The sequence below is a fragment of the Hippopotamus amphibius genome, chromosome 6 (genome assembly GCF_030028045.1).
Source record: "Hippopotamus amphibius kiboko isolate mHipAmp2 chromosome 6, mHipAmp2.hap2, whole genome shotgun sequence".
NCBI classification, from domain to species: Eukaryota; Metazoa; Chordata; class Mammalia; order Artiodactyla; family Hippopotamidae; genus Hippopotamus; species Hippopotamus amphibius.
In genome coordinates this window covers 26,284,632-26,311,178 of record NC_080191.1, presented here as the reverse complement: position 1 = coordinate 26,311,178, position 26,547 = coordinate 26,284,632, and the positions used below count along the sequence as shown (strand labels likewise).

Sequence of the window (26,547 nt, the reverse complement as noted above, 5' to 3'; positions counted from 1 at the left end):
TAATATTTGGGATCAAATACTCATAAAGGAGCTCTTATCTTTTTAATAGAAAGTAAACTTTAAGTTTTAATTGCTACCGGCTTTTGAATTGCTATGTTTAAAAAGGTTTTCTTACAGAAACAAAATGTTAATTGAGATTTCTGTTTCTAGTGGAAGCACAATGAGTTTTACCATGTTAAAACTTCGTGCAGCCAAGGACCTGTTTATGTCTGTAACATCACAGATCTACAGCCTTATACATCGTATAATGTCCGAGCGGTGGTGGTGTACAGGACAGGAGAAAATAGCGCCTCACTTCTGGAAAGCTTTAAGACTAAAGGTGAATACCAACATATTCCACACTTAGAAAACCTTAGATGTTCCTCTATTTTTTTCTTTATCACTTATTTCACTAATCCTAGAGATTTTTCTTAAAAGAGTAAGTTACTATTTCTAGAACCTGACCGAAGAAATTGAAAAGAGGTAGGAGTCCTTACAGGCAGTAATGAGATAATACTCATCTGGTCTTGCAGGATCCTGAACTGGGCAAAATTACTTCACCTTTCAGTGTTCTGATTTCCGGTCTAGCTATGATATTTTGCAGTAAGAACTAAATGAAAACAGTGTCACTGAGTGTTCGAATATTGACTTACTAACTAGTATAATCAGATGCTAAAAATAAAAAAATCAAACAAGTATATTAAATTAACTAGTGTTCTAAAAGGTATACCATAACTCCAAGTTGATCCCTATAGGAATCAAGGGAAAATGCTCCAAAAGTTACAATAATTTTTTTAAAATTTGCATCACTTACTTCATGTCACACTAAGATCTATTGTTACTCCTATCACTAATCCATTTAATTTGTCACTAATAAAAATCTCAGTTACATATTTAAAAATATGCGCTCATCTTTCTGAATAAGTCTTTAATGTATTTGGCTTTCCTTTTAGTAAATATAGTCTATAGAAAGATGTTATACAGAATATTTTATACTTCTAACATATCAATCAGATTTTCTTTTGTTTCCAAAGCTGGAGTCCCAAGTAAACCAGGCATTCCAAAATTATTAGAAGGGAGTAAGAATTCAATACAGTGGGAAAAAGCTGATGATAACGGAAGCAGACTTATGTACTATATCCTTGAGATCAGGTATGTCTGTTTGCAAAAGTGCTTTGTAAAGTACAAAGACCTAAGCAGTTAATTGTAAGGTATTATTAGATCAAAATTAATACTTATGAACGTGTATTTATAAATAAACCAAAGGATCTTTAGTTTGAGGACCTTGCATGCATTGTGATGTTCTTCACACAATTCCCAGTGGTCAGCCTTGGCATTCAATTACAAGGCAGACAGTCATTCTTCTCAGAAATCTGCAACTGCTTGTCAATGGAAACAATTCAGTCTTTTGAGCATGCAACTAATATTTACTTAATATCTATTCTGTTTAAGAAGCTGAGCTTCTTAATGTTAGATGATGGTATGCACGTAAATTTCTGAGGCTAATTTGTTTCAGAAAGATGAATAAGGTCTAGTGAGAATTGACAATGAGCTAGGTATTTTTCAGAATGTAAAATCATGTCAAGGTCCAAAATGGTCTGCAGTGTATAGGCAACCTAGGATTCTCTCTCTGTTGTCACGATTACAGTTTGTCGTGTGTTCCCAGGGACTGAAAACGTGCGTCCGATGAAAACCTGATGAACATATGCAAACTCAGATCTGGCCAGTATGGGGAGCTCTGTGAATCATAACTGGCTCCAATGAGCTGATTTCGTGCCAACTTAAGGGGAGAATTCCAAATTCCACAGACACTCCCCTCATGGGACTATGAAGCCATCTTTTAAGAAGTTCCAAGGACAAAAGTCACTTCCATAATTATAGTCCTGGCAACTTGAGCTTTAGATCTATTTTTGCTTCATCTTGCTCTGGCATTCCCATAACCTTAAAAAAATGTCTTGCTCATGCTAGAGAATTATGTTGGCCATATTTCTAACTGAAACCTTCTTGAAATTCCTTTCCTTTTTTTTTTCATGCAGAGTGAAATACATTCTGACATGCAGAACCATCTTGGTGGTCTGTGACTTCAATTATGTTCACCAACTAGGCCTCACCATGGTCTTACCAGGACCCCTGTAGTATATTCCCCTCAGTAACACCTTAAGTGCATAGCTCCATAAATACTCTGCATTTCCTTGCCCCCAAGTCTCTACTCTTAGAAGAAGGGACTATGGGATAACAGAATGTATTATCTATCTCACAGTATCTCCCAGTATCTTAGAATATCTTCTTCAGTCAGGACACTCGGGTGTACTTGCTGATGGTGCAGTGGTGGTTGTAGTGCAAAGGGGGAGCTGAGCAGACTGTATGAGTTTCCCAGGAAAGCAGGAACAAAGTATCACCAACTGGGTGGCTTAAAACAACAGATATTTATTCTGCCACAGTTCTGGAGAATGGAAATCTGAAATTAGCGTGTTCGCAGGACTGCATCCTAGGGAAGCATCCTTCCTTGCCTCTTCTTAGCTTCTGGTGATGGCCGGCAAGCCTTGGCATTCCTTGGTTTGTAGATTCATCACTCCAATCTCTGTCTGTGTCATCACATGATGTTCTCCTTGTGTGTGTCTGTGTCCAAAATTCTCTCTTCTTAAGAGGGAACTGGTCATTGGATTCAGGGACCACCCTCATCCAGTACGATCTCATCTTGACTTAATTACATATGAAAAGGCCCTATTTCCAAACAAGGTCACATTCACAAAGTCTGGGTGGCATGAATTTTGGGGGAAATTATTCAACCCAGTACACGGACCATGTTTAAATCCTTGCTTTATTCCTTTTTTGAATTTGTTTTCTCATCTGTAAAATGGGATGATGATATCTACCTCTTTAGATTGTTGTGAAGATTCAATGAAATGAAACCATATATGAAAAGCCCCAGTACAGTGTGTTGTAAATAGAAGATGCTCAACTAAGGAAGCATCCTTCCTTCTCTTCCTCAATGGCCAATACCTGTGAAGAGCCACTTTATACATTTTTAAGGGTCTCTTTCTTTTGGATCAGCGTTGTTTGGGTTGAAGAATGAAATTGCCAGTGCCTAACATGAGACTTCACACAATGTACAAAAACACTGTGTCCTACAGCTTTACTTCGGATAGTCCTGGGGACACTTAGCTCCTGGTCACAGTTGTGACCATCCCTGCTGCCCTGTCCTCCTGATGCCCTTGCTCGTTCCCTGTCCCTTAGAGGCTCAGCCTTTGCCGCTCTTTCAGGACAACCACGCAGTTAGTGGGAGCAGAACTGGCTTCCATTACTTACCCTCAAGCTTGCTGAGGGTTGGTACCAAGTCCTACAACTGCTGTGGTCTGAAAGGTTTCAGGCTTGAAAAGTTCATTGTCAGAAAAGACATAATTGGAAAGCCTTGAGCTTGCTTTCAGTCTCTGATTCTGCTAAAAGTCATTTCAGTTATATCTTTCAAACCCAGCTCTTGTTCTCTTCCCATGTTTCATTATAAAGAATAATGAGGATTGACATTGAGGTAGAGTGTAGGCCAATATAAATGGAAGCAATGAACCTTGGAATCTTAGATACAGTGATAACTTTGGTAGCTGAACTATTTTATTTTCCTTTTCAATGTTATGTTCCGTATTTTATCCAGATACGGTATCAGTAAATGACAGAGAGCATAAGAGACTAAAAATTAAGAAAAATAAAAAATTCCCAGTTAAAAATTATGAAGTAATTGTCTTAGTGTTTGGAATTCTGAAGCAAGTTTGCACACTCTAATAGTAATAGGATCTTCAGCTTTCTCTCGGCCATTGATTATTCATAATTTTCCAGATGGGCTAAGTTGGTTGGCTCCAGGCATTGCTGGGATGACTTTATAAGACTCTGCTATGTTCTGTAGCCAAACCATGTGAGAGGAATGAGATCAAGGGCAAAGTGTGCAACAGGAGACGCTCTAGAGTTCTGTCATTAAAATGATATATGAGCATCTAGAAATAACACATATATTGTCTTGTATATTTCCTATATTTATAATTTTGCTCTTTCTTTTGCAGAAAGGGCACTTCAAATGATTCACAGAACCAGGATTTAATGTGGAAGATGGCATTTAATGGCTCATGCAGTAGCATTTGCACATGGAAGTCCAAAAACCTGAAAGGAGCATTTCAGTTCAGAGTAGTAGCTGTAAATAATCTAGGGTTTGGTGAATATAGTGGAATCAGTGAGGATATCACATTAGTTGGAGGTATGTTCCCATGTCTGTCTATATACTAACTTATTACACAAAGGTTCAGAGATAAAGATAAGTGAATTCTTAGCATTAGCAGTAAATTGGGTGACAGTATAACTTCTCCAAACAATCATCAAAACTATTGAACTGTTCATTTCATCTGATGTGACCTTCCTAAGACAGCAAGGTCAGCATGTCCTTTTTCTCCTCAGTAACAATCAGCTAATCGTTAATGCCCACCACACCAAGTCCACGCTCCTAGATGGATTTCCAAGGCTGTCCACAGTCTGGTTTTTATCCAGCCTTATTATTCTGTTCCTGGTACTCTCATCTGCTACACAACAGGCCTGCAACTCTACTTCCCAATATCTACATCTTCCACTGGGTGGCCTTTTTTCGTTTCTAACACATTGTCTTTCTAATCACATAGGCTAGAAATCTCAAAAGTCAGAAATGTTTGATTTTTCCCTCTATTCAGTCCCCAAGTTCTGTTGATTTTGTTATCTTGATTTCTGTCTAGTGAGTTCCCTTCTTCCTATTTCTACGTTGGCTTTCCTAATTGAATCTACCGTTTTTTGCCCGTGCTCTTGGCTTAATCCCACTGCTGACAGTTAATCTAGCTGAAGCACAAGCTGGATCACTTCACCGCTCTCTGAAATGCTGGCAATTACTCTCCATTCACTGCCTTCAGAATCAAGTACAAACTTTTCTGTGGCATTTAAGGCCTTCCGTGATTGGCCCTCCATTTGTGGTTCATCTTTCCTGATATTTATGCTTCTGCTGTAGCCATGTCAGACCGGTAAAAGCTTGCGTGGCGCTAGGTCCTCAGCCTTTGTTTCCCTCAGCCTAGAATGCAGGCTCACACCGCCTACCATCTATCCTTAGCTGGGATTTCCTTTCTCTCACTTTCTGTCAATTGAAATTCTTCTCATCCTTCAAGGACTAACTTTAAGTGAACTCATTGTGATGCTTAACTGCTGCTCCTTAGGCAAAATGAATTATTGCATTGTATACACACGCAGCCCATTTTTCTATACAAAACTGACATCGTTCTTATTTGTATGATAGTTAGTTATCTGGATAAGCGCTCAGCAAACCTCTTCTGAAAAGATCCAAACAGTAACTATTTTAGGCGTTCTGGGCTACGTACGATCTCTGTAGCATCGTTTTTTTCAAATAATATTTTTAAAATGTAAAAATTATTCTTAGTTCATGAATAGTACAAAATTAGGCTGCGGTGGCCAGCCGTGGCCCGCATGCCGTAGTTTGCCAAGCTCAGGTCCACGTGTTTGTCTCCTCTGCTCAACGAAACTGTCTAAGAGCAGGTACCATGTTATGTTTATGTTCCTCAGTTCAATACTCATGGAATTAAATGCATATGAAGATATTATAGAAGAAATAATACCCCCAACCATATAATATATGAAGACTGAGGCTTCTTTGTCCCAAAGTCATTAAAAAGATTATACATGTTTCCTCAGCCATTTGAAAGTAGAAGACAGAGTGGGTATAGCCCAATGATGTATTGGTAAAGCAGATCATTGGAAAAGAAAAAAAAAAAGAAAAAAACCTTGGTTTTGATTTCTCATGGTGTAATATTTCTCAATACCATGGATGATTTCAAGCTGCCGATGGTTTAACAATTGGCTTGCAAAAATCCAATAGGAGGTAACGCTGGCATATCACTGAGACAATCTAGTTTTACTCTTTGAATTAATTTCTTTTTCTCATTTATTGTATTAGATGGTTTTTGGATACCAGAAACAAGCTTTATACTTACTATTGTAATTGGAATATTTCTGGTTGTTACAATCCCATTGACCTTTGGTAAGTATAATAGATTTAAAATATAGGTAATAAACTGTTTACTTGATCATATTAATTGATTTATCTCTGAGTTTGTTTAACTTTCCATATGAAATAAATTCATAACATTCACAATGCTACCTTTGGCTATACTTTGATAACCACTAACTCCTGTGAATTTTTTTTTCTAATCTGGGGTAACTACTTTATGAAAAATATCTCTGTATTTACACTTCACGGGACACTTTAGATAAAATTACGTGCAAAGGCACCAACTTTTAGCCTTCTTTAAAACAGTATTACAGATTGGCTATATAAGTGTTTTGTGACTTACAGTTTGAAATAAATAAAAGAAAAATAACTCTGTGTATAAAAAAAGTGTAGGACTAAAGGGAGACAATCCTTGATCAGGATAGTTTGGGTCTCGGGGCAGACAGCCTGGTTTAGAATGAGAAGGGCCTCTTGCAGAAGATCCATTTCTGGCTTATAGCATTCACTCTCACTTTCAGATGTCTGGCCTGCTTGTTTCAAATCCCTGTTCATTTGTAAATGACCAGGAAAGCAGAAGAATGAGGTTAGATAGATGGAAAGCCAGCTATTTCCCACTCATTTTATATTAATGTGTTAGTCTCAAAAGTCTTTTCTTTTTTTTTTAAGATTTAATGATGAGAAAGTATGGTGACAACCCCCAAAAAGATGATTAAATATTGGACCTACTGGGTTACCACAGCGGATCATATATCCTGCTTCATTCCTATTGTTTCAGCAGAAGCATTAATAGTACTTTCTTTCAGTCCCCAAAATGTTCTGGTTTGGATTATAAGATATATGGTCACCCTATCATTACTAACATATGAGTCCCTGACATGCTGAAGCATGACAAAAAACACAGGACATTTTACCAGAAGAGAACACTCAAGTGCATATTCAGGAAATGGTGGCTGCTGCTGTGTCTTCTTCTTCTTCTTCTTTTTTTTCATAAATAGGGGAAAATTTAAGGAAAAGTTACAAACATAAAGTTGAACTCTCAGGATAAAGGAAGCCAATATTTTACTAACTGTTCTAAATCTGTATTGTTTCCCCAAACTGACTGGAGTCATATGCTATTAGAGAGCACGCTGAAGCTTGAATTGAGATTTCTTTTCAAAGACTCCGCATCAGATAATATATGGACTATATTATTCCTTCAGTTAACTTGGAAAGCTAAAAATTTCAGCTGACCCCGCCAGGACTTTAACCTGTGGTTCCAGGGAGTCTAAGTATTGCACAGCTGATGTTTGTGCCACTAAGCCAGCCCCTCCAGAATTACGCATATGACTGCAGTATGTTTGGCAGTTGGCATATAGGCTTGACTGCTTGTCTGCTTTCCTACTGGGAAGGAATATGACATGAAGAATCCTTCATCTGACCTTTGCCTGACTACTTGTACATCACCACTGTTTAAACCCATAACTCTAGTGGATGAACACGAGATAATTTCAGACAACCTATTGTGCTTTCAAGACATCCTATGGATATCTGACTTTCTCAGGACTTAAAGGTCTTTATGCTCCTTGGAACCCATGGATTTTTGAGTACAGCTAAGCTAATTTGGTTCTTTTGCTTTTAGTAGCAGTGCATGTGGCTTTACTGGTAGGATTGTGCGCGTGCGTGAGGAAAGATTGAGTTATTCAAATAATGAAAATAGCAACTGTGTAAAAGTTTGTATCATGCTTAGGGCTCTCCTCAGTTATAAATACAAAATTGAAACCAGGGTTTTAAATAAGCATCACAGCTTTCGCTTTGGTGAGTGGTTATATCTACTGTGCAACGTGAGCCTGATGCTGGGAGCAAAGGAAAATAAACTGTAAAATACAATTGCTGCCCTCAGGAGCTTGCCATTTAATCGGGGAGGTAAGACATACCTGTATGCAAAGATAATTAGCGAGATACCTGTTAAACAGCAATAAAAGGAAATAGTAAATGAAATGTAGAAGACAGCGACATAGCCATGCTGACTGAGAGCCACAGTTGGTCTTAGAAGTTCAGAGATGAGAGATCAACAGAGGTTGCAGAGGTCTTGGAGAGCATCCCTGAGGATGTGGGGCCTCAAGCTGGGCCTTTAAAAATGAAGAGGGCTGGGGGACTCGAGGGAGGGTGGGGGGGGAGTTGAGGGAGGGAGAGAATACGGGGATATGTGTATAAAAACAGATGATTGAACTTGGTGTACCCCCCCCAAAATAATAAATAAATAAATAAAATTTAAAAAAAAATTAAGAGGGCTGGTGAGAGCATTTCAGGTTTGAAAAATTAATTAGCAAAGGTCCTTAAGATCTTTCCCTGTGTGGTCTCTCAGATGGAATTTCACTTGCCTGAAACTCTCACCTATTGGGTACAGAAGCTATTATGGAATAAACTTCAAATTTTAACCATCATCTCACAAAGCAACTGTTTTCAACTTCTGAGCCATATTCTAGTATAGATGGATGATCTTAACGACATAACTGTATTTTAATCTTCGAAGAATATTCCTTATATTTTATGATTATAAAAATATTTGCCTATTGTATGAAGAAAATGCAAATCACCTATGATTCCACAACTAGGGAGGACCACTGCTAACACTTGGTAGATTTCATCCTAATAACTTTTCTGTGTATTTGAGTATGTGTGTTATGGAAAACAATGAGTATACACTCTTGTACTCTGCATTTTAAAATAAAGCATGCCATATAATATTGAAAGCATTCCTCAGGTCTGCTGAGGCATATAACATGGACTTATCTGGATTCAGAATTGAATTTGTTCAGTAATAATTATTATGCAGATTTTTTGGGTTTATTTTGATTCTAGTTTGTGGGAGATTTTGAGAAATAAGTTCTGATAGTAAGATACTTCCATTTGTTTATAACAGCAATAAGAAATATATTGAAGTTTACTCTGTGAAGTGAGGTAAAACGTGATGTGGAATAAGTTATGTGTTTTTATATGACTTTGTACCTGAATTTAGTTAGTTTTTCTATTATGGGCTTATTGTTTCCATCAAATTCAGTTGTTCTATCAATAGTGTTCTTCAGTATAAATTTTAAAAATGTATTGTTAGCATTTCCTACAGAAAAAAAAATGCTTTATTTTGCAAACTGTGCTCTTTTTTCTTTATAGTCTGGCATAGAAGATTAAAGAATCAAAAAACTCCCAAGGAAGGGCTGACAGGGCTCATAAACGAAGACAAAGAGTTGGCTGAACTTCGAGGTCTGGCCACTGGAGTAGGACTGGCGAATGCCTGCTATGCAATACAGTATGTAAACTGGGCCAGCATTACCGGGCACCTAGACGAAGAGTGGGCAGCTCTAAAGAGAGTGCCCATGCATGCCACATTGCCCAGGACTGTCCTGGTTTATGCCCATTATTGAGGCATATTTTAAAATAACATCCCCTTTCACTCTCAAATGTGACCTGGGATGGATGACAAATTATGTTGTTATCCTATCCTAAGAAAAATAAACAAAATTAGCTGTTTTTTAGTGTCTTATCACAGAGTTTAAAAATAAATAAAACAAGTAGATGGTAACATGATTGATTCAACTGGAAGAGAACAATTCCAAGGTCTCTTGGGTGTGCTACTAAGTCAATTTTATTCTGTTTTCAGAAATTGTATGGTGATTGCCTACAAAACTTCTCTAAAATAGATGAGGTTTAAACTTCCATTGTCATCATAATTAAAGAAAATATTTAAATGTCTCATTGTCCAAGACACTATGTTATGCTCCATGCAAAAAGGATTATATAGCCATAGGCCTTGCTTCTAGAAATTTATTTAAAGACATAAGAACACAGGATTTCAAGCAGACATAGAGGTGACCTAAATCAGCTTTTCAGAGGTGACTTTTCCTTGAGAAAATATGCAGCGTATCTGATATTCAAGATTCTCATTTAAAAACTCTGTTTTTAATGCAGATGTATTTCCTCCCCCTCATAATATTCCAAGTGAGAAGCTTGGCTTTCTAAAAGTTAACTTGATGGGCATGGAGTGATTTCATGGTCATAGTAAATTTTGTTTTACATGAGAGATCAGATATATGAAGTAAAGTAAAATCTTTTGAGATCATAAGCCCAGCTGTATTTGTTACTAATTTGCAATAGCTTTTTACACAAATTGGTGACCTGAAGAAATTAATAACTGATAACTTTAACAAAACGAACTACAGTGCAAATCTTGAGGCAATGCACACACAGGCATGCTATCAAAATGAAGAAGCCTAGAAGTGAATTAACACTCACCTCTGTCTAGGTTTTGGAAGAGAGAAGGCATATTCTGGTTGGTGGAATAGGAAAGGAATAGGAACGCAGACCTATTATGTCATGCTGAATGCACTACAGTGTTGCAAAACCATGAGATTTCTCTTCCTCTTTCTCATACTTTTTCTCTCTCAAACACCTAAGACCAACACCTACTGGTAAACCATATGCATTTCCAGAGACCAAAAAGATCGTTCTTTTCCAGCACTCTTCCGACCCAAGAGGAGATTGAAAGTCTTCCTGCCTTTCCTCGGGAAAAACTGACTCTGCGTCTCTTGCTGGGAAGCGGGGCCTTTGGAGAAGTGTATGAAGGGACAGCGATAGACATCTTAGGAGCTGGAAGTGGAGAAACCAAAGTAGCAGTGAAGGTAATGTGGATCTTTAAACTTGTCCACTTGTCATGTCAGCATGTTTACAGGGACTTACATAGATACAGCTATGATAAAAGAGGAGTGATCTTGATTGAAAGGATAACTGGGAGAAGGTAGAAGCCTATCCATGGCTACAGAAATCACAATATTGTTTCCATTTCCTACATGAGTTCTGTTATTAACATTACCTCTGAGGTTACTAATTAGCTAAGACCTGGCAAACAGTTTTTCCCTTCAAATATACTATAAGGGAACTGGGGTGCTAGGTGCTAGGGCAGATAGTAAATATTTTAGGCTTGCTGGCCAGACAGTGTCACTTACAACTCTGCACCTCTGCCATTGCAGTGCAAAACCAGCCACAGTCCATATGTGGATGAATGGATGTGGCTGAATTCCAGTAAAACTTTATTTATGAAAACAGAAATTTTAATTTCATGTAATTTGCATGTTATGAAATACTCTTTTTTTTTTACAACTTTTTTCAACCATTTAAAAATGTAACAAGTTAATTATACCTCAATAAAGCTAGAAAAATAAAATAAAAATATAACAACTATTTTCAGATCATAAGCTGTATAAAAACAGGTGACAGGCTGGAACTGGTCCACAGGCTATCGTTCGCTGACCCCTATACGACACAGTTATTCATCATGGTGTATTTGATGCAGTTTTAAGGAAGCACTGGATATACTCTCATATTTTTTATAAAACTTTCTTTTGATCAAGGGATGATGAAACTTTTGTGTAATTGAGTAATATCCTGATCACTGCTTGTTAGGAGTTCACTGCTTTGAGAGTGGGCTACACAACCAGAGAGGCTGGCAAAATTCTCTCTACGTCCAGTTGATAGCATTTAATAGTCTTTAACATACTCTAACCTCAACTGGTTTAAACAAGTGTAGCCTTTTCTCACATAACAAGATGACTTCTGGCTTTGGTGTAGTACTGTGTCAGGTCAGAGACATTATATCTGAAATTCTCTCAACTTTGTACATGTCTGGTGCCTCATGGTCCCAAGATGATCGCCAAAGAATCAGGCATCACATCTATTCAGGACATGGAGAGGGGGAAGGATGGTGTTAGATGTATATATTTAGGAAAGCAAAAGTTCTCCACACATCTCTCTTCCCCTCAGCAGTTTCCTCCTTACATCTCATTGACCAGGACTGAGTCACATGACTATCCCTATTTGCAAGGGAGGCTGGAGAACTGGAGAACACAGTTTTTATGATAAGGGTGGATATAATGAAACAAAACAAAGGTTGTCTCCATGAATGCACTGAGCTCACGGAAATGTCTGCTATACTGATTTCTGGCTTGTTTTTATGTTGCACAGACTTTGAAGAAGGGATCCACAGACCAGGAAAAGATTGAATTCCTGAAGGAGGCACATCTGATGAGGTATCAGGGCAGCGCTGAAATAATTTTCCATTGGTATGGGTAGAAAGCTTTTACATCTGATTGGTGGATTTTTAACATTCAAAATGACCCAACATAACAGATCATGCCCAAAATAAACATGGCTGAAGTTTAAAAGGAAATATGCCTGGAGTGACAAGTATTCTATAGAACCCAGTCTTCTGAGCCTGGGCACAGGCAGTCCTCAGGCATAAGGTCTTCCTGTCTTTTATCTTCAATAGGAAGCATGTTTTGCAAGGGACTGCTAAAGCTGTTCAGCTATAAATATGCTTACGTTCTTCTAAATAATGTGATAATGGGTCAAGTAGACCAAGTAAGGGAGAGTTCTCTTAAGTACAGTGAAGTCAGTGAATATATCCTTGGTCTTGGTAAACTTGTCTTCAAGGTTAGAGTTAGTTGATGGCCATGAAAACTACTCCAATACATCTTCATACACCCTGAGGCAGTAGTCAGTGGGGTCCCAAGTTCTGGGTTCTGATTGTTAGATTGGGGCTTACTTGCTTTGACCTCTTGAGAAAATAGTTGTAGCCAAATCTGCATGTCTGAATTGTTTCTCTGAAAGGGAGAGAGTATTTCATACTTGTCAATGACCAAACCCATAATTTTAAAAATATTTTTTGAAGAAGGACATTAGTTAAAATTGCTTACTTTCCAGAACATAAAATACTTAACATAAATATCACTTCTTCTAAAATATCACTTCCCCCTATTCTAACCACATGCCTTGGCCACTAGGGGTTGCAATATTACCTCTGTAAGGCAGGCACATCGCTGGGTTCTTGGAAAAGGAGGCTTTCATTTATTAATAGGAAAAAAATCAGGGTTTTGAAGGAAGACAGAGATAAAGAATTGTTCTATTCCATAAAGGCCCTCACGAGGCTTTTGTCGCTGTCATATTATCTTGCCTGTCTCTTTCCACCTTTTAGCAAGTTTAATCACCCCAACATTCTGAAGCAGCTTGGAGTGTGTCTGCTGAATGAGCCCCAGTACATTATCCTGGAACTGATGGAAGGAGGAGACCTTCTTACCTATTTGCGTAAAGCCCGGATGACATCGGTAGGAAATGGGGTCCCTGGTATCGGTTTTGTAATGCAGATGACCTATAAGTTCCTCTTATTTTCCCTCAAATTCAATAGACTACAGTTTTGGTTGATGGTAGAAACTTAGAAGACTTCTGTCAAAAAAATTCTTATATTTCGTTCATGTTGGATCAGTCACATTAGAACCCTGGGCTAATGTCTGGCATTTTCTGGCTATTTGAGCCTGTTCTTACTATCTAATGGAAAAATAGGTCCCTTCCTGCCAGAATCATGTTTTCTGAAGCACAGAGTGTGTGGAGTTTCTCTGTACTTAATCTATCTGCCTTTCTGTCCCAAATTGAAATTTCCAGCCCTTATGTCTTTACTGAGTACTTCCCAGTTGACATTTGTGTGGACTTTCACAGGCATCTAAAACTTCTTTTGCCCAAAACAGAACTCTTGGTTGAATGCATCCATCCGGTTCCTTACTTTCTCTTTTCCTACAATCACGCTAACAGGTCCCGTCCACTCTAGGGTCCTGCTAACAAAATGCAGCCCGGTCCATCCTCTCTGTCTTCCGGCTGCCTGGAGCAGCATCGGGCACAGGGAGGGCAGTGTGAATACCGTGGCACGTGTGGGTACTGAGGCCTGGGGGTCTCAGCGCTTGTGGGAACCTGCTTTAGGGCTCAGGTGAGGAACACTTGAGACAAAAGAAGTAATTAGAATTTAAATCTGTCGTTTCCAAAATTACCATTTTTATTTCTATCAAAGTACACATTTATATGGCTAAAACTTGAACTATATGATAAGGTTTACGGTGAAAATCAGGAGTCCTGTGCTCTAGGTCATCCCCACATCCCAGGCCTCTGCTCATTCCTTCCTGTGTTTACCTCCATGTTCCCAAATGCTCTGCTTACACTGCCGCACAGTGAGTTTTCAGCCTTGGGGGAAATCTATTGACTGCCTACTATAAGAGGCAAGGATTGGACCTCTTAGTCATGTACCAGCCCAACCCCATCAGCTCTACACCCAGAAAAACTTTGTTTTCCCCTTGCTCTGACAGTTATCCTAAGTTGCAGATAAATCAATATTGCAAGTTTATATTACTATGCCTGTTTAATTATTATTTGCTAAGTTACGCAAATACTATGCTTGTGGTTTTTCTCTTGAGTAGTTTGATAAATGCCTCCTTTTTTTTTTTCTTTTCCATTTGCTTAGTTTTCTGTTTACCTAACCTCTCTGGCAGAATTGTAACTCTTTTCTCAATATGGTTAAATATATCAGATAATCCAACTCCTCACAATTTTTTTCCTGGACACTTCCCTGCTGGAGTTGATACGGGTGCTTGTCCTCTGGTCTCTGTAGAGCTGTTACCCTATGGCTTTCCTTCACGTTTACCCTGGTAATTTCCATGTTGGACCTTTATTTCCTCAATTCCATGGCTGCTTTGTTCTGTCTTAGAAAAGAGAAAGCACGCGAGGCAAAGACCTCCTTTTTTTTTTTCCCATGTTGAGGAAATGTTCTTTTTTTCTTTCCTCACACTTGATTAATAATTTGGCTGGATTCTAGGTTGAAAATCCCTTTTCCTCAAAAATAAATCCTCTACATCCTTGTTTTCTAGCTTCTACAATTGCCTTTAAAACATTTTATGCCATTCTGATTCCTGGACATATGAGCACTGACTTGCTTTTTGCCCTTATCTTTGGAAAATTTTAGGAACTTCTCCTTATCTGTGGTACTTTTTACTCACTTGGACACTCAGCCTGGAAAATCATCTCTTTCAGTTCTGGGATTTTTTTCATATTATTTCTTTGGTAATAAAGAAAACTCTTTGTTCTCTTTATTTCCTTGTTCTAGAAATCCTATTAGCTGGATAATGGTCATCTTTTTTTTTTTATCCTTTTATTAGCTATTTTCTCCTATTTTCTACTTTTTGTGTTTTTGCTTTCAATTCTGGTACATCTCCTCAACTTTTTAATAGAATTTAAAAATTTAACTTTCCACAGACTCCTTCTTATATTTTGACTGCCTCTTAAAATAGTATTCTGATTTTTCCATACATGCGAAATCTTCTTTTATCTTTCCTAGTATACTAATTACAGTTTTTTTAAAGTGTTAATTTGCTTCCTGCATTGTCTTGACTCCCTTTTTTGCCTCTTTGTTCTGAGATCTGTTTGTAATGCGAGAAGCTTTTCTCAACTGTTCAGTAATTTGTGGCTGGTCTTCATATTTAATAGTGAGACCTAAGAAGCTGATTGGAGCCTGTGTGTCTGTGGCAGTTTCCTTTTGGTTGTCAGGTAGGACCCTGCTGTTCATTAGGGTCCCCTAATGATAGCATCTGGATGTCTTCCCTGGCATATGCCAGTTTCCCCAGGGAGGAATCTGCTGGTCTCCTGCCTGGGCAATAAACACCTAAGCCTCAGTTCAGGAAGTCAAGGCGGGGACATGGGCTGGAGGTCTCCAGGCTCGGAATGGGGATGCTCATTTAATTCCCTTCTCCATTTTCAGCACAGTACCTTAGTTTGACTGGTATCTTTGAACTTGGAGTTGTTCTGGTTCTCTCTCTCTCTCTCTCTCTCTCTCTCTCTCTCTCTGTATGTGTGTGTGTGTGTTTTGCAGAGGAAAGCCTCCTGCTGTGGTGGGGGGATCTAGGGTCTACTTAGCCCTTAAAACAAACTTTTAAATATTCCCCTTGCTTTCAGTCCTGCCCCGCGTCCCTGCATTCAGAGATAGTTGCTACCTCCAATTCCAGAGCGTTTATGGGGTTCTACAGTGAAAAACATCACTTAATTCTTTTCTCCCTCTGCAGGCAGCCAGCTTTCATCTCTCTTGGCTCTGCTAAATGACCACGCCTCCATCCGCTTTCCTTCTTCCAGAATGTTTCCTTGTGCTCTATTCTCCTGATCTGTTTCTCCTCGTGAGGTTATAACGTTTCCTCTATAATGTCGTTTTAGTAAGATTTGGGGAGAGAATGAAACTAAAATGCAGAAATTCAGTTCCTCATCTTTAACCAGAAAGCTTCTCTGTAGATTTGGTTTAGTTTTTTTGTGGGGGAGAGAAGAGACAATGAAGATGGACCGAAAGAACTCAGAGCTGCTTTTCCCAAAAGACTCTTCCTCAGCCAGTGTCTTCGAGTGTGATGATGGGTTCTCAGATGCACTTCAGTTCTTCTGCTGCCTTTCCTGTGGGGTACCCAGGCAGCTTCCAAGCTTGTCTCCTTCACCCCGACTGTATAGGATGGGGTGCCCTTAGGTGCTGAGTGCCAGAATTAAGGTGTGGGGCCTGCCGCAGAGAACCACCGAGCTCACGTGGGGCCAGCTGTCTCTCCACAGACAGTGCTGAGAGGCATCTTTCCAGAATTGCCACAAGCATCCTTCTCCCCATCCCCACTCTGAGACTGTTTCGTTGGGTTGAATGCATAAGGATTGACTGCACCTGGGTTTATGAACCTTAGTCTAGTCCTTCATTTTCAAGACCTCGGTTTCTGCATCCATAAAATGGAATATTGAGTCTAAAACTTTCTTGGCTGCTTTCAGCTTTGATGTTCTAAGACTGTATTAAGATAGAAAAAGTGAAAAAAAAAAAAACAACCCTATCTATCGAAATAATACAAATACATTGCCAGATACAATTCATGACATTTTTGCTGGGTGTTTATTTTACGACAGTGGAGGATGTGGCTCTGGCTTTCAAGGATCTCGCCACGTGGTAGGCTGGGTAAGTCACATATGAGTAACTCACTTAAGGTAAAAAGAGGGAAGGCCCACTGGAATAGAGTAGAGAATATACCTCTGGAGCACAGGAGAGAGAGAGAGAATTTCCAACTGGAGAGACATGGGAAGGCTTTGCGGAGGAGGTCTTCCGTTTGGGACATAACCAAGGTGTGAGATAGAACAGTTTCTGAAACTACGCCCATGTAAGTTGTAAAAGGCTTTGACTAGGGATGGACAGAGGTGGCGGTTCAATGTGTCTACAGGTGGTAGCCCAGGGCAGCACCTGCAGTTAAGGAGGCCCGACGTGAGGTGATGAGGTGTCCCAGTAGGCTGTCCCAGGGACTGCTGGGGCAAGTTATAGTTAGAGATTCAGGCAGGTAGGCAGCATTTGAAAATCTGTCAGCAGGGAACAGGGCATTAGCCACCAGACTGAAGTTCAGGAGCGGAATTCTCTGCAAAGGACGTCTTCAAGCGTAGAATAGGTTTTGCCAAGAGCAAAGCAGGTTTCATTCACAGAGGAACCAGTGAACCAATCGGGCCACCTGGCAAGGACTCAGATACAAGGCTGTGAGACAGGCGTCTAGTGGACCGGAATAGGGCTGCAGGGGATTGATTCTTGGGAGTAAGATTGAGTCTAGTTACACTACATGGGTGTGGAGGAGTGGGACCATGGCAATATTGAGTCCTGGATCATCAGGATTCTTCCTACTTTTATTTACTTATTTATTTATTTAAATTTATTTATTTATTTTTGGCTGCATTGAATCTTCGCTGCTGCCTGCAGACTTTTCTCTAGTTGTAGCGAGAGGGGGCTACTCTTTGTTGCAGTGCATGAGCTTCTCACTGGGGTGGCTTCTTTTGCTGTGGAGCATGGACTCTAGGCGCACAGGCTTCAGTAGTTGTGGTGCACTGGCTCAGTAGTTGTGGCTCACAGGCTCTAGAGCGCAGACTCAGTAGTTGTGGCGCATGGGCTTAGTTGCTCCGTGGCATGTGGAGTCTTCCCAGACCAGGGCTCGAACCCATGTCCCCTGCATTGGTAGGTGGATTCTTAACCACTGCGCTACCAGGGAAGTCCAAGATTCTTCCTACTTTTGGGACAAGACATGAGCTTGTCAGGGGAGGCAGAGGGAACAGCATTTAAGAGCACCCATCTCCAAGGAATTGAGGGATTTCAAGGTTGTGAATCCTTTGAGATGCTCATTGAAGGGTGTGGATGGAAATCAAGAATACAGAGAGCATTCCAGGAATGACAGCAGGAAGAAAGGTTGAGAAATGCAGAGCAGGTATAAGGAACTGCAAATGGCCCAGTGTGACCACAGCACAGATTGTGAAAGGAGAATCTATGGAAAATAAATGGATATAAAGAGAGGCTGGTGCAGCCTGGGGCTGCCGTGGAGGCTGTGCTCAGGAATCTGTAATAGACTCTGCAGGCAGTGGGTCCCAGCAAAGTGAGCTAATTAAAACACAGGAGGCTGGAGACATGGGAAGTTCAGAAAGCGTCAGATAGGGATGATAAAGGCTTGAAATAGGGTAATTGCAGGGAAATGGTAAGGGACAGACAGTATATGAATATAGCCTCCAGGAAGGAACTTTGAATTTTTCCCATGTGGTACTAATAAAAACTTCAACTGGTTTTTCTCATGTAGAAATCATTGCAGCCAGTACAGGCTCAACTGTATATTTGTGCTGGCTCTCTTAGATGAGAGGAGTAATCTGTGACCTTGAAATAGAGTATTGCTAACAATCTCTATGGGGCTCATATGGAGAACGAGCCCATTGTCATGACTGACATTATAGCGTGACATTGGGCCAATAATTAAACTATCATTATTACTACTTATGAGAGCAGCTACTGTTTATTAAGTGCCTGTTAGGTCCCAGTCAGATTACATATCTTATCTCGAATACGACACAGTCGGTATTATTGTTGCCATTTTACACATGGGAAAGTTGCTTAGCGAATTAAGTGATGTGAGCAAGTTCACGATCTGTCTGACCTAACACCCTGAGATCTTTCCAATAAAGATTCCACACTGTTTCTTCTTACGAAAGATAGTCTTATTTATGTATATTTTGGTAGAAAGCATATAAATGTAGTTCTTTTCCTCTTTGTTAGAATTCTTTAACCATAACTAAAAATTCCTTTCAAACATCATATATGTGTGTGTACATCCTTACATATGTAGCCATATGTATACATATATATTTTGTGCAAACTGGAAAAGTGCCTGTAATTTTTCTTTTATTTCTTACAGTTTCATGGTCCTTTACTCACCTTGGTTGACCTTGTAGACCTTTGTGTAGATATTTCAAAAGGCTGTGTCTACTTGGAGCAAATGCACTTCATTCACAGGTACAGCGATATTCTGGATACAGGGTTCTTATGAATATTGCCATAATAATCACCTGTAGTTTGGGTAAAACATATAAGATAATTAACATTTTCATTCCTTCAAAATAGCAATAATTTATGTTAAAATCTCTCTTCTCTACAGACCTACTAGTGTTACTTGTCTGATCTCTGGAACTTTTATTATTATTATTATTATTATTAAGTATAGCTTCTGCCATAGGGATCTGGCAGCTCGGAATTGCCTAGTGTCTGTGAAAGACTATACCAGTCCGTCACGGATAGTGAAGATTGGGGACTTTGGACTAGCGAGGGACATCTATAAAAATGATTACTATAGAAAGAGAGGAGAAGGCCTGCTCCCTGTTCGGTGGATGGCTCCAGAAAGTTTGATGGACGGAATCTTCACTACTCAGTCTGACGTATGGTGAGCTTAACAGGACACAGAGAAATGTGGGAAGACCCATCCAATGTCAGAGCCAGAATGGATCTTAAAAGGTCATCTAATCTTGTTTTTTATGTGAGAAAACACAAGACCAGAGAGGTTAAATGACTTGCCTCAAGCTAAAGTGAAAGCTGGTGTGCAAGGAGGGACTATTCCTGGGTCTTAGCGGTTTATACCCCTCTCTCCAATTAGTTTTGATCCTTTATCTTACTGGTGTATGTGGAATAGATCCATTTACTTCAGATATCTTATTACTCTCCAAAAGTGTAGAGGCTATGACTAATAGGAATTGGTGCCTATGAACTAATGTCCAAGGATGTGTCCAAATGCCTACTATTTTGGGATGTTTTGTCACTAATTTATAAGTAGAATTTAAATCATGGATCTCAAAAAGATTAGGACATGAGGGAGGTTTGGACAGCTCTTTATTATTTGAATAGAACCCCTCATTTTTGCTTGTTGACCCCAAACTTTTGATTAGAGCTGCTCAAAATGTAAAGATTTGTCCGATGACTTTTAAGCTGGACTGGATCTCTGCAAAACTGGGGATGACGTAGAGTTGGTCCTCAGTGTTGCCAGTTTTTATTCGTGCCTTCCCTCTCCACATTTACGAGCAATCAAACTCAGAAAGAAAGATGAAATGCTCTCCTTCTTACCTGTAGTGTGTTTGCATAATGAAGCTGTGAAAGCCGTAGGTAATGGAGGTCTGCAGTGCAGGTTCAGCCAGGGGCGAGGAACAAAGAGTGTGTGTGTGTGTGTGTGTGTGTGTGTGTGTGTGCGCGCGCCCCCATGAAGCCTTCCTATCACCTTTGAAGTGTTGCTAGTAGGCAGTTGCTTGTTCTACTTTTTCTTGAGGTCAACTTGCTTTTAAGTCTCCCATTTGCCTTTTATGGGGCCAATGATGCGAATCACAGAGTAGACTCTGATAGCCCCAGGAATCATTATGTTGGAAAAACTACCATAAACATGATGTTTGTAATAAGTATAATTAAAGCAAACTCTTTAATATCCTTAGGTCTTTTGGAATTCTGATTTGGGAAGTTTTAACTCTTGGTCATCAGCCTTATCCAGCTCATTCCAACCTTGATGTTTTAAACTATGTGCAAACAGGAGGGAGACTGGAGCCACCGAGAAATTGTCCTGATGATCTGTAAGTTAATTGTGTTCCCATAAGCACCAAAAAACCAAAAACATGTGCACATGCAATCTTATGCCTCATTGGTATGGTATTTTTAAATAAAAACTAGAATCTATATATTTGTATATCCTATATAAAATGTAAATTGAGTGTGGCACTTAATTTACTAAATACACGATGGTTTATATATATATATATAAACACATACACACACATTACATTTCATTTTGGAAGCAAAATCTAGAACAGCAGAATATGTTTCTACTCTTGGTTAAGAGAATTCTAATAAATAAATAAAAGCTCTTTGTGTGTTCTTAACCTGCATATTAAAAGGTTCTATTAAATAGGAATATATTGTTTAAAAGTTGGATTGCTTTTTTGATAAAGCTGATATTGGTATATAGTACTACTAGAAATTATATAGGTTGTTATATATTTATGAGTTTAACATGAAGTGACTAAGTATTAGTGGCTCTATCAAATGATCCTGGCAACTATTGAATTCTAGTAGATTTGTGATCCTTGGAACAGTAGGTGATTTTGATCTAATTATAAAGGAAAAACAAGCCCAGTTATTTTGTTGAGTACTAATTTACCTTCTTGTGAACAACCTTAGCAGAAATATCAAGCCTTGATACTTTCTAAGAGGCGTTTTCCTCAAGAAGTTTCTAAAAGAACATGTAATCAACAAGTATAACCTCCTCTGTTGTGTGCACTATACAAGGCTAAGCATTGTATGGAATATAGAGGTGTTTAAACCAGGGCCGTGGCTCTTCAGCATCTCAGAACGTATTTTGAAAGAAAAGACACACACATGGAGCAGCTGGACAACAAGCCAACATGTAATAAAGTGCTAAACTGTGTGGTACAGACAAGTGCAAAAGGAATTAGCAGTATGCGGATACACACCATGGTTTGACTATGCTGTGTTATTTAGAGGATTATTCAGACCAGAGCCAAAAGATGATTAAGAACTGGGCACCTTGGTTGGATGTTCTATGGGTGAATGTTTTTGTATTATTTAAATCTTCCAGCTAGAAGAAGATTGGAATCACTGTCTGTTTCTGATTTAGCTTTTATAGTCTCTGGGATATTTACAGAAGGATCAGTTATACACATACCTGAACAAGTTTGGTGGCAGTGCCTAAAAGTATGATTCATGATCCCTTTGGGGCAGATGGAAAAACTTCTGTAAGTTAGGGGTAAGAAATTTATACAAAATTTGAAAAACTTTAGTCTAGGGCTTGAGGGAAACCCCCCCCAGCATACCTAAATATAAAATACATTTTTATTAAATTGGAAACCAGTCACTGTTTTGCATATCTTACACATCTATTAAACACTCAGAAAATTCCTCCCAAATTTCAATTGCACAAAATTTTCCTTGTGCTGTTAGAATTCTATTTGGCAATATCTTCCCCTCTAGGGGGTAATGTACCTCATCATAATTATGCATTTTTTTTTTTTTTGGATAGGCACTCTAGGAATCAGTCAGTGACATCCATCTTGACTGATGTGTTCATTTATTTTGTTTGTGGAGGGGGGAGGTGGATAATTCATTTCCCTATTGTGGAGAAGAAAAATGCAGTTATGTTGAACTGTGCTCTCTCCAAAGGTATCCAAAAATTCAACTAGAAGGAAGAGGAAGAGGAGTGCTAGAAAAGTTCTAGAAAAATATTCCTGATTATAAGTGGAAAAAGATAATATTCTATATAATTTTATCTTGAATAATTATTCAGTTGGATATGTTATTGCTCTAATTTTATGAAAATACAGTTTCCTTGAAGCCAAAATTTCCATTGCTGATTTTGAAGTTCATTTGAACATCAGTAATTAAAAAGTGAACAATGCTGCAAGCCCTCCAAGGGCAGCATGCCCCAGATCCCCAGGAAGGGTTAACGACCGTGGCCAACCAGGAAGACAAGCCGTGCTGAAGACACAGAGCCTCAGCGATGCCATTCAATCTGGCCATGGCCTTAAGTTGTCATGATAAAGATTAACTACTCTCCTTAGAGTACAGAGGGAACTGATTTTTATTTGAAGCAGTTCTCTGAGATCACAAGCGCAGCTTAGAGGGTTGAAAGTCTGCGCTGAGCCAGGTTGCACCTTCTATTTATTGCGTAAATACTCAGCACCTGGATGCACTCTGGGTCAGGTGAGCCCATAGATGGATATGCTGTGCTTAGCTATTAATGGAATGTGAGAGTTCAGAGCATTCCTGCCCTTCTTTCCATAGCCTTGGAAGTACGGTGCAAAGCCTAGTCCTCAGCATTCTCTTCAGCTTTTAGTTTGCACAACAACCATACCACTCTCAAGAATAAACGGGATCAAAGGCAATCTACATCAAGTGAGAGCTCTTTGGGGTTCTCTGCCATAGGCATCACAGGGGCAGCTGAAAATACTGGAGAGTCTCTCAAACGTAAGAGGCCACAGTGGGAGCACATGGAGGCTCACAATCTTATTTTTATGCCTTAAGAATACGTATACCGAGATGCTAATTGGGTCTTACCAGGACTGGGTATAACGAGTAAGGGAGTTTTTAAAAAATCTGTATTTTATGTGCTTTGCTTAAATACCTATAGAAACTCATCCCCTTAATATTGAAAGATGCCATGGAGTTTTCATCTGTTGAATTTCAATTGCCTTGTGAATCCAAGGACTTTACTCATAGAGGCTAATAATGAACATGGTTAATGAGTCTTGTGCTAATCTGAAAAAAATGGAAGCAAAGAGGAGTAGAGGGGTTGGCATGGTGAATGGAAGAATTTGAACTGGAACACTTAGCTAAGTGAGATATTTCAAGGGTAATGAGTATCTGTTTAGAGGTAAAACAACCAGCCCAGGTAAATTTTAATAAAAGTGAAGGAGCTGTCAGTTAATGTAGATGGATATGCTTGAATATTTGTAACTGTAACTTGGTACAAGTATTTAATGCATGATACTGGATTGTGACAAGTGCATATTTGTAAGGAAAGGTCCCTGTGCCAAAGATATGGTTGCTGTTGTTAACGTACCTGAAAGATGTAAGAAATGCATTTTTTAGGATTGGTAACATTTTAAAAGCCTAGTCATTTATTCCATTGCCAGCTTAACGCTGTTTAAGAGCACAAGTTGTACTCTTCACTTTTAAATGACTATTGCTTTATAGAGCTCCTCTTTGCTTAGTCTAGGGCAACCCAGTGCTCATTTGACCTTGGATAGCAGGGGAGAAAAGTTTTATATATCATCAGGTCAATCGTTTTTGCCATCAGAGGGTTAAGAATAATGATGGATTCAAAATAAATTAAAGCCTCCACAGGTGAAAAATTAGGAATATTTGCTTAAATAACTTGCATAGATTAAACTTTTGGAGGGGAGTGTGAGTGGGTGAAGTGCAGAGTGGCAAAGGGGCAGCTTTACGGGTGGCTTCTCTCCCCTCTCTCTCCCTCCTCCCCTTCCTCCTTCCTTCTCACTAAATCATCTGCATTAAGTGTCTTGAATACTTTGTAGAATGAAGTAGGTTATAAATAAATAAAGTAACTAAAAACTTCATAATTGAAATATGACAAGTCTTGAGAGATTCAGTGTGTCCTTGAATGCAATATCTTGGAATTGCAACTTTGTTTTCAGAAGGCATAGGCTTCCTGGGGCAAGTTACACTTTACTTTCTCCTCTCACCTCTTAGGACAACCCTTAGGTTAGTCATCAAGACTCTACTTTAACTACTGGTTTAAATTCCATGATTGAATATCAGTTATATGATATTATTTCAGAGTTGAATTGTCCTTCATTGAGTTCTTTGTGTCATCCCTGTTTCTGAATGCCACAGATTATAAAGAAATATGTAAAAGATTATGTTCTTAGCGATGATACTAATCTTTAAAAAATAGAGCTGTTTGGCACTCCATATCCAGGGTGCAAATTCCTTGTAATATATATGAAAAGTCATCAGATTAATACTGAAAAACAGACCAACATAAGGTTTCTCCATGATACTCTGATATTGAGTATTAACTCTGACCTGAGGTGCTTGTCAAGAAATGAAAGAGATGGAAGTGGAGTCTACATGACATGTACAGATACAGCTATTTTAAATACAATGCCTATGATGATTTCTGGGTCATTGTCACCAAGCGATTGAATATTTTCTTACTCTAGCCCGTTGTCATTGCTGTAGCCCAAACCACCATTCTCTCTCACCTGGTCTTCTTTAATAACTCCCTTGCTTCCAACTTGCCCCTCTACAGTTAATTCTCCACATATATCAGCTAGAGTCATCCTTTAAAAATGTAAAGATCATGCCCGCTTACAAACCTTCAACAGCTTCTGTTGCAGTGCCACAAAATCCAGCGCCTAGCCTGGCCTTTGATCTGCAGGATCCTCACCTTCCTCTCTGACCTCATCTCTTATATTCTCCCCCTCAATGACTGCTCTACAGCCACACTGCCTTTCCTTCACATTCTAAAATGTGACAGGCTCTTTCCAAATTTAGGAATTTACACATGCTTTTGCCTCTTCCTGTGTGTTCCCTGACTTGCATCCCCACCCAGTTCCCGTGACTAGCATCTTCTTTTTCTACAGACTTCATTGACTTAAATGTCACCTCTGCAGAGGGTCCTTCTATAAGCAATTTACCAAAAGTGTTCCATCTCTAATTAGAGCTCACATTTGTTTTCTTTAGAACTTTTTTTTTTAGATCTTATAATTTGTAGTTGTATATTTTTTATCTGTTGATATGGAAGTACTAATATTTTTAAATACTTCCCACTTTATGTTTCTTTATCAGTCTTTCTCTCTCTGCCCCCAATCTGCCTTCTAGCTGCAGGAAGTAAAAAAGGAGAGCAGGTGCTTGGCCTTTTTAGTGAGTCAGTAGATTTGGAGGAGCGAGAGGGTTATCTAGAATCCTTTAGCTTCTTGTTAGTTTGCTAAATGCCAGGTTTGAGCAACTAAACCTATAATTCTATATATGGATAATCTAATAAGAGGAATTGAAGAGAAACTCAACTTCTAAGCCCTGAGCAAGAGTGGGAAGAAGAGACCTTAACAGATAGAGGTAGGAGGGTAAAGATGTTGGGTGAAACCTCTGTAGGGTTCTGTTAGATTAGGTGTGGGTGACACCAAACACAGGGAGCAACTGCCCACTCCTTCCAGTCTGGCAGGATGGCAAGGAGATCACTGAGCAGGCGACCCCCCCCCCCCCCATTGATACGGACACCCAGCATCACAGAGAACATGTATGTAGCTTGTACTTCCAAGCCTCCGTTGTTTCCCGTGTAGAGTCAACATTTTGTTGAAAGCTAGAGATTCAGCCAGGGAGCATCCTGCGGGCATGCAACAGAAACAGGAAAGGATTCCCTGAGCCTGGTCAGCAGATATGGGACATGATGCAGTCTCAGAGAGGCCTGCACCTAGAGAGAGAAAAAGGAGGGCCTGTTCAGTGAGAAGGGTCAAAAGAACAGGTAAAGAGATCGTGGACTGCCTGCATGATGGACCAGACCAGTCACTCCTTACGGAATTCCTCATATTCCGCTCTGAGCCTAGAGAAGGCCTGGAGGGCACAGTGGGGTCCGAAACATCCTTCATGGTGCCAGTACAACTCACGTGACTTTCACCCAACATAAATCCTGACAGCATCTTGGAGAGGAAGACAGAGGGGGTAGGAATAGCCTAAAGATAGGAGAGACTGAGCTCTTATCCATCAAATACTGAGAATTACCTAAAAAGGGTGGTTTAAAACACTGGCATGGACTAGGTTATAAATGGCATTGTACTAAATGGAGTTAATTTTCTTCTACTAGGTGGGGGCTTTGAGAATTAGTTAC

The 26,547-nt window shown here is 39.4% G+C and overlaps 1 protein-coding gene and 1 long non-coding RNA gene across 3 annotated transcripts in view; one reads left to right on the top strand and one right to left on the bottom strand.

Moving 5' to 3' along the window:
• The window catches only part of LOC130855431 (uncharacterized), a 67,684-nt gene that overhangs the window by 18,759 nt on the left and 22,378 nt on the right, over positions 1-26,547 (bottom strand). Inside the window, exon 2 of the long non-coding RNA XR_009054319.1 lies at positions 19,089-19,219. This is a non-coding gene — a long non-coding RNA (uncharacterized LOC130855431). The remainder of the gene's footprint in view (positions 1-19,088; positions 19,220-26,547) is intronic.
• The window catches only part of ROS1 (ROS proto-oncogene 1, receptor tyrosine kinase), a 115,269-nt gene that overhangs the window by 80,091 nt on the left and 8,631 nt on the right, over positions 1-26,547 (top strand). For both annotated transcript variants that reach the window (XM_057739096.1, XM_057739095.1), the window contains exons 32-42: positions 151-319; positions 1,014-1,131; positions 4,032-4,222; positions 5,951-6,034; positions 9,155-9,290; positions 10,497-10,659; positions 11,999-12,063; positions 13,008-13,137; positions 19,069-19,166; positions 19,387-19,590; positions 20,624-20,758. In XM_057739096.1, the coding sequence (XP_057595079.1) occupies positions 151-319; positions 1,014-1,131; positions 4,032-4,222; positions 5,951-6,034; positions 9,155-9,290; positions 10,497-10,659; positions 11,999-12,063; positions 13,008-13,137; positions 19,069-19,166; positions 19,387-19,590; positions 20,624-20,758 (1,493 nt within the window). The remainder of the gene's footprint in view (positions 1-150; positions 320-1,013; positions 1,132-4,031; positions 4,223-5,950; positions 6,035-9,154; positions 9,291-10,496; positions 10,660-11,998; positions 12,064-13,007; positions 13,138-19,068; positions 19,167-19,386; positions 19,591-20,623; positions 20,759-26,547) is intronic.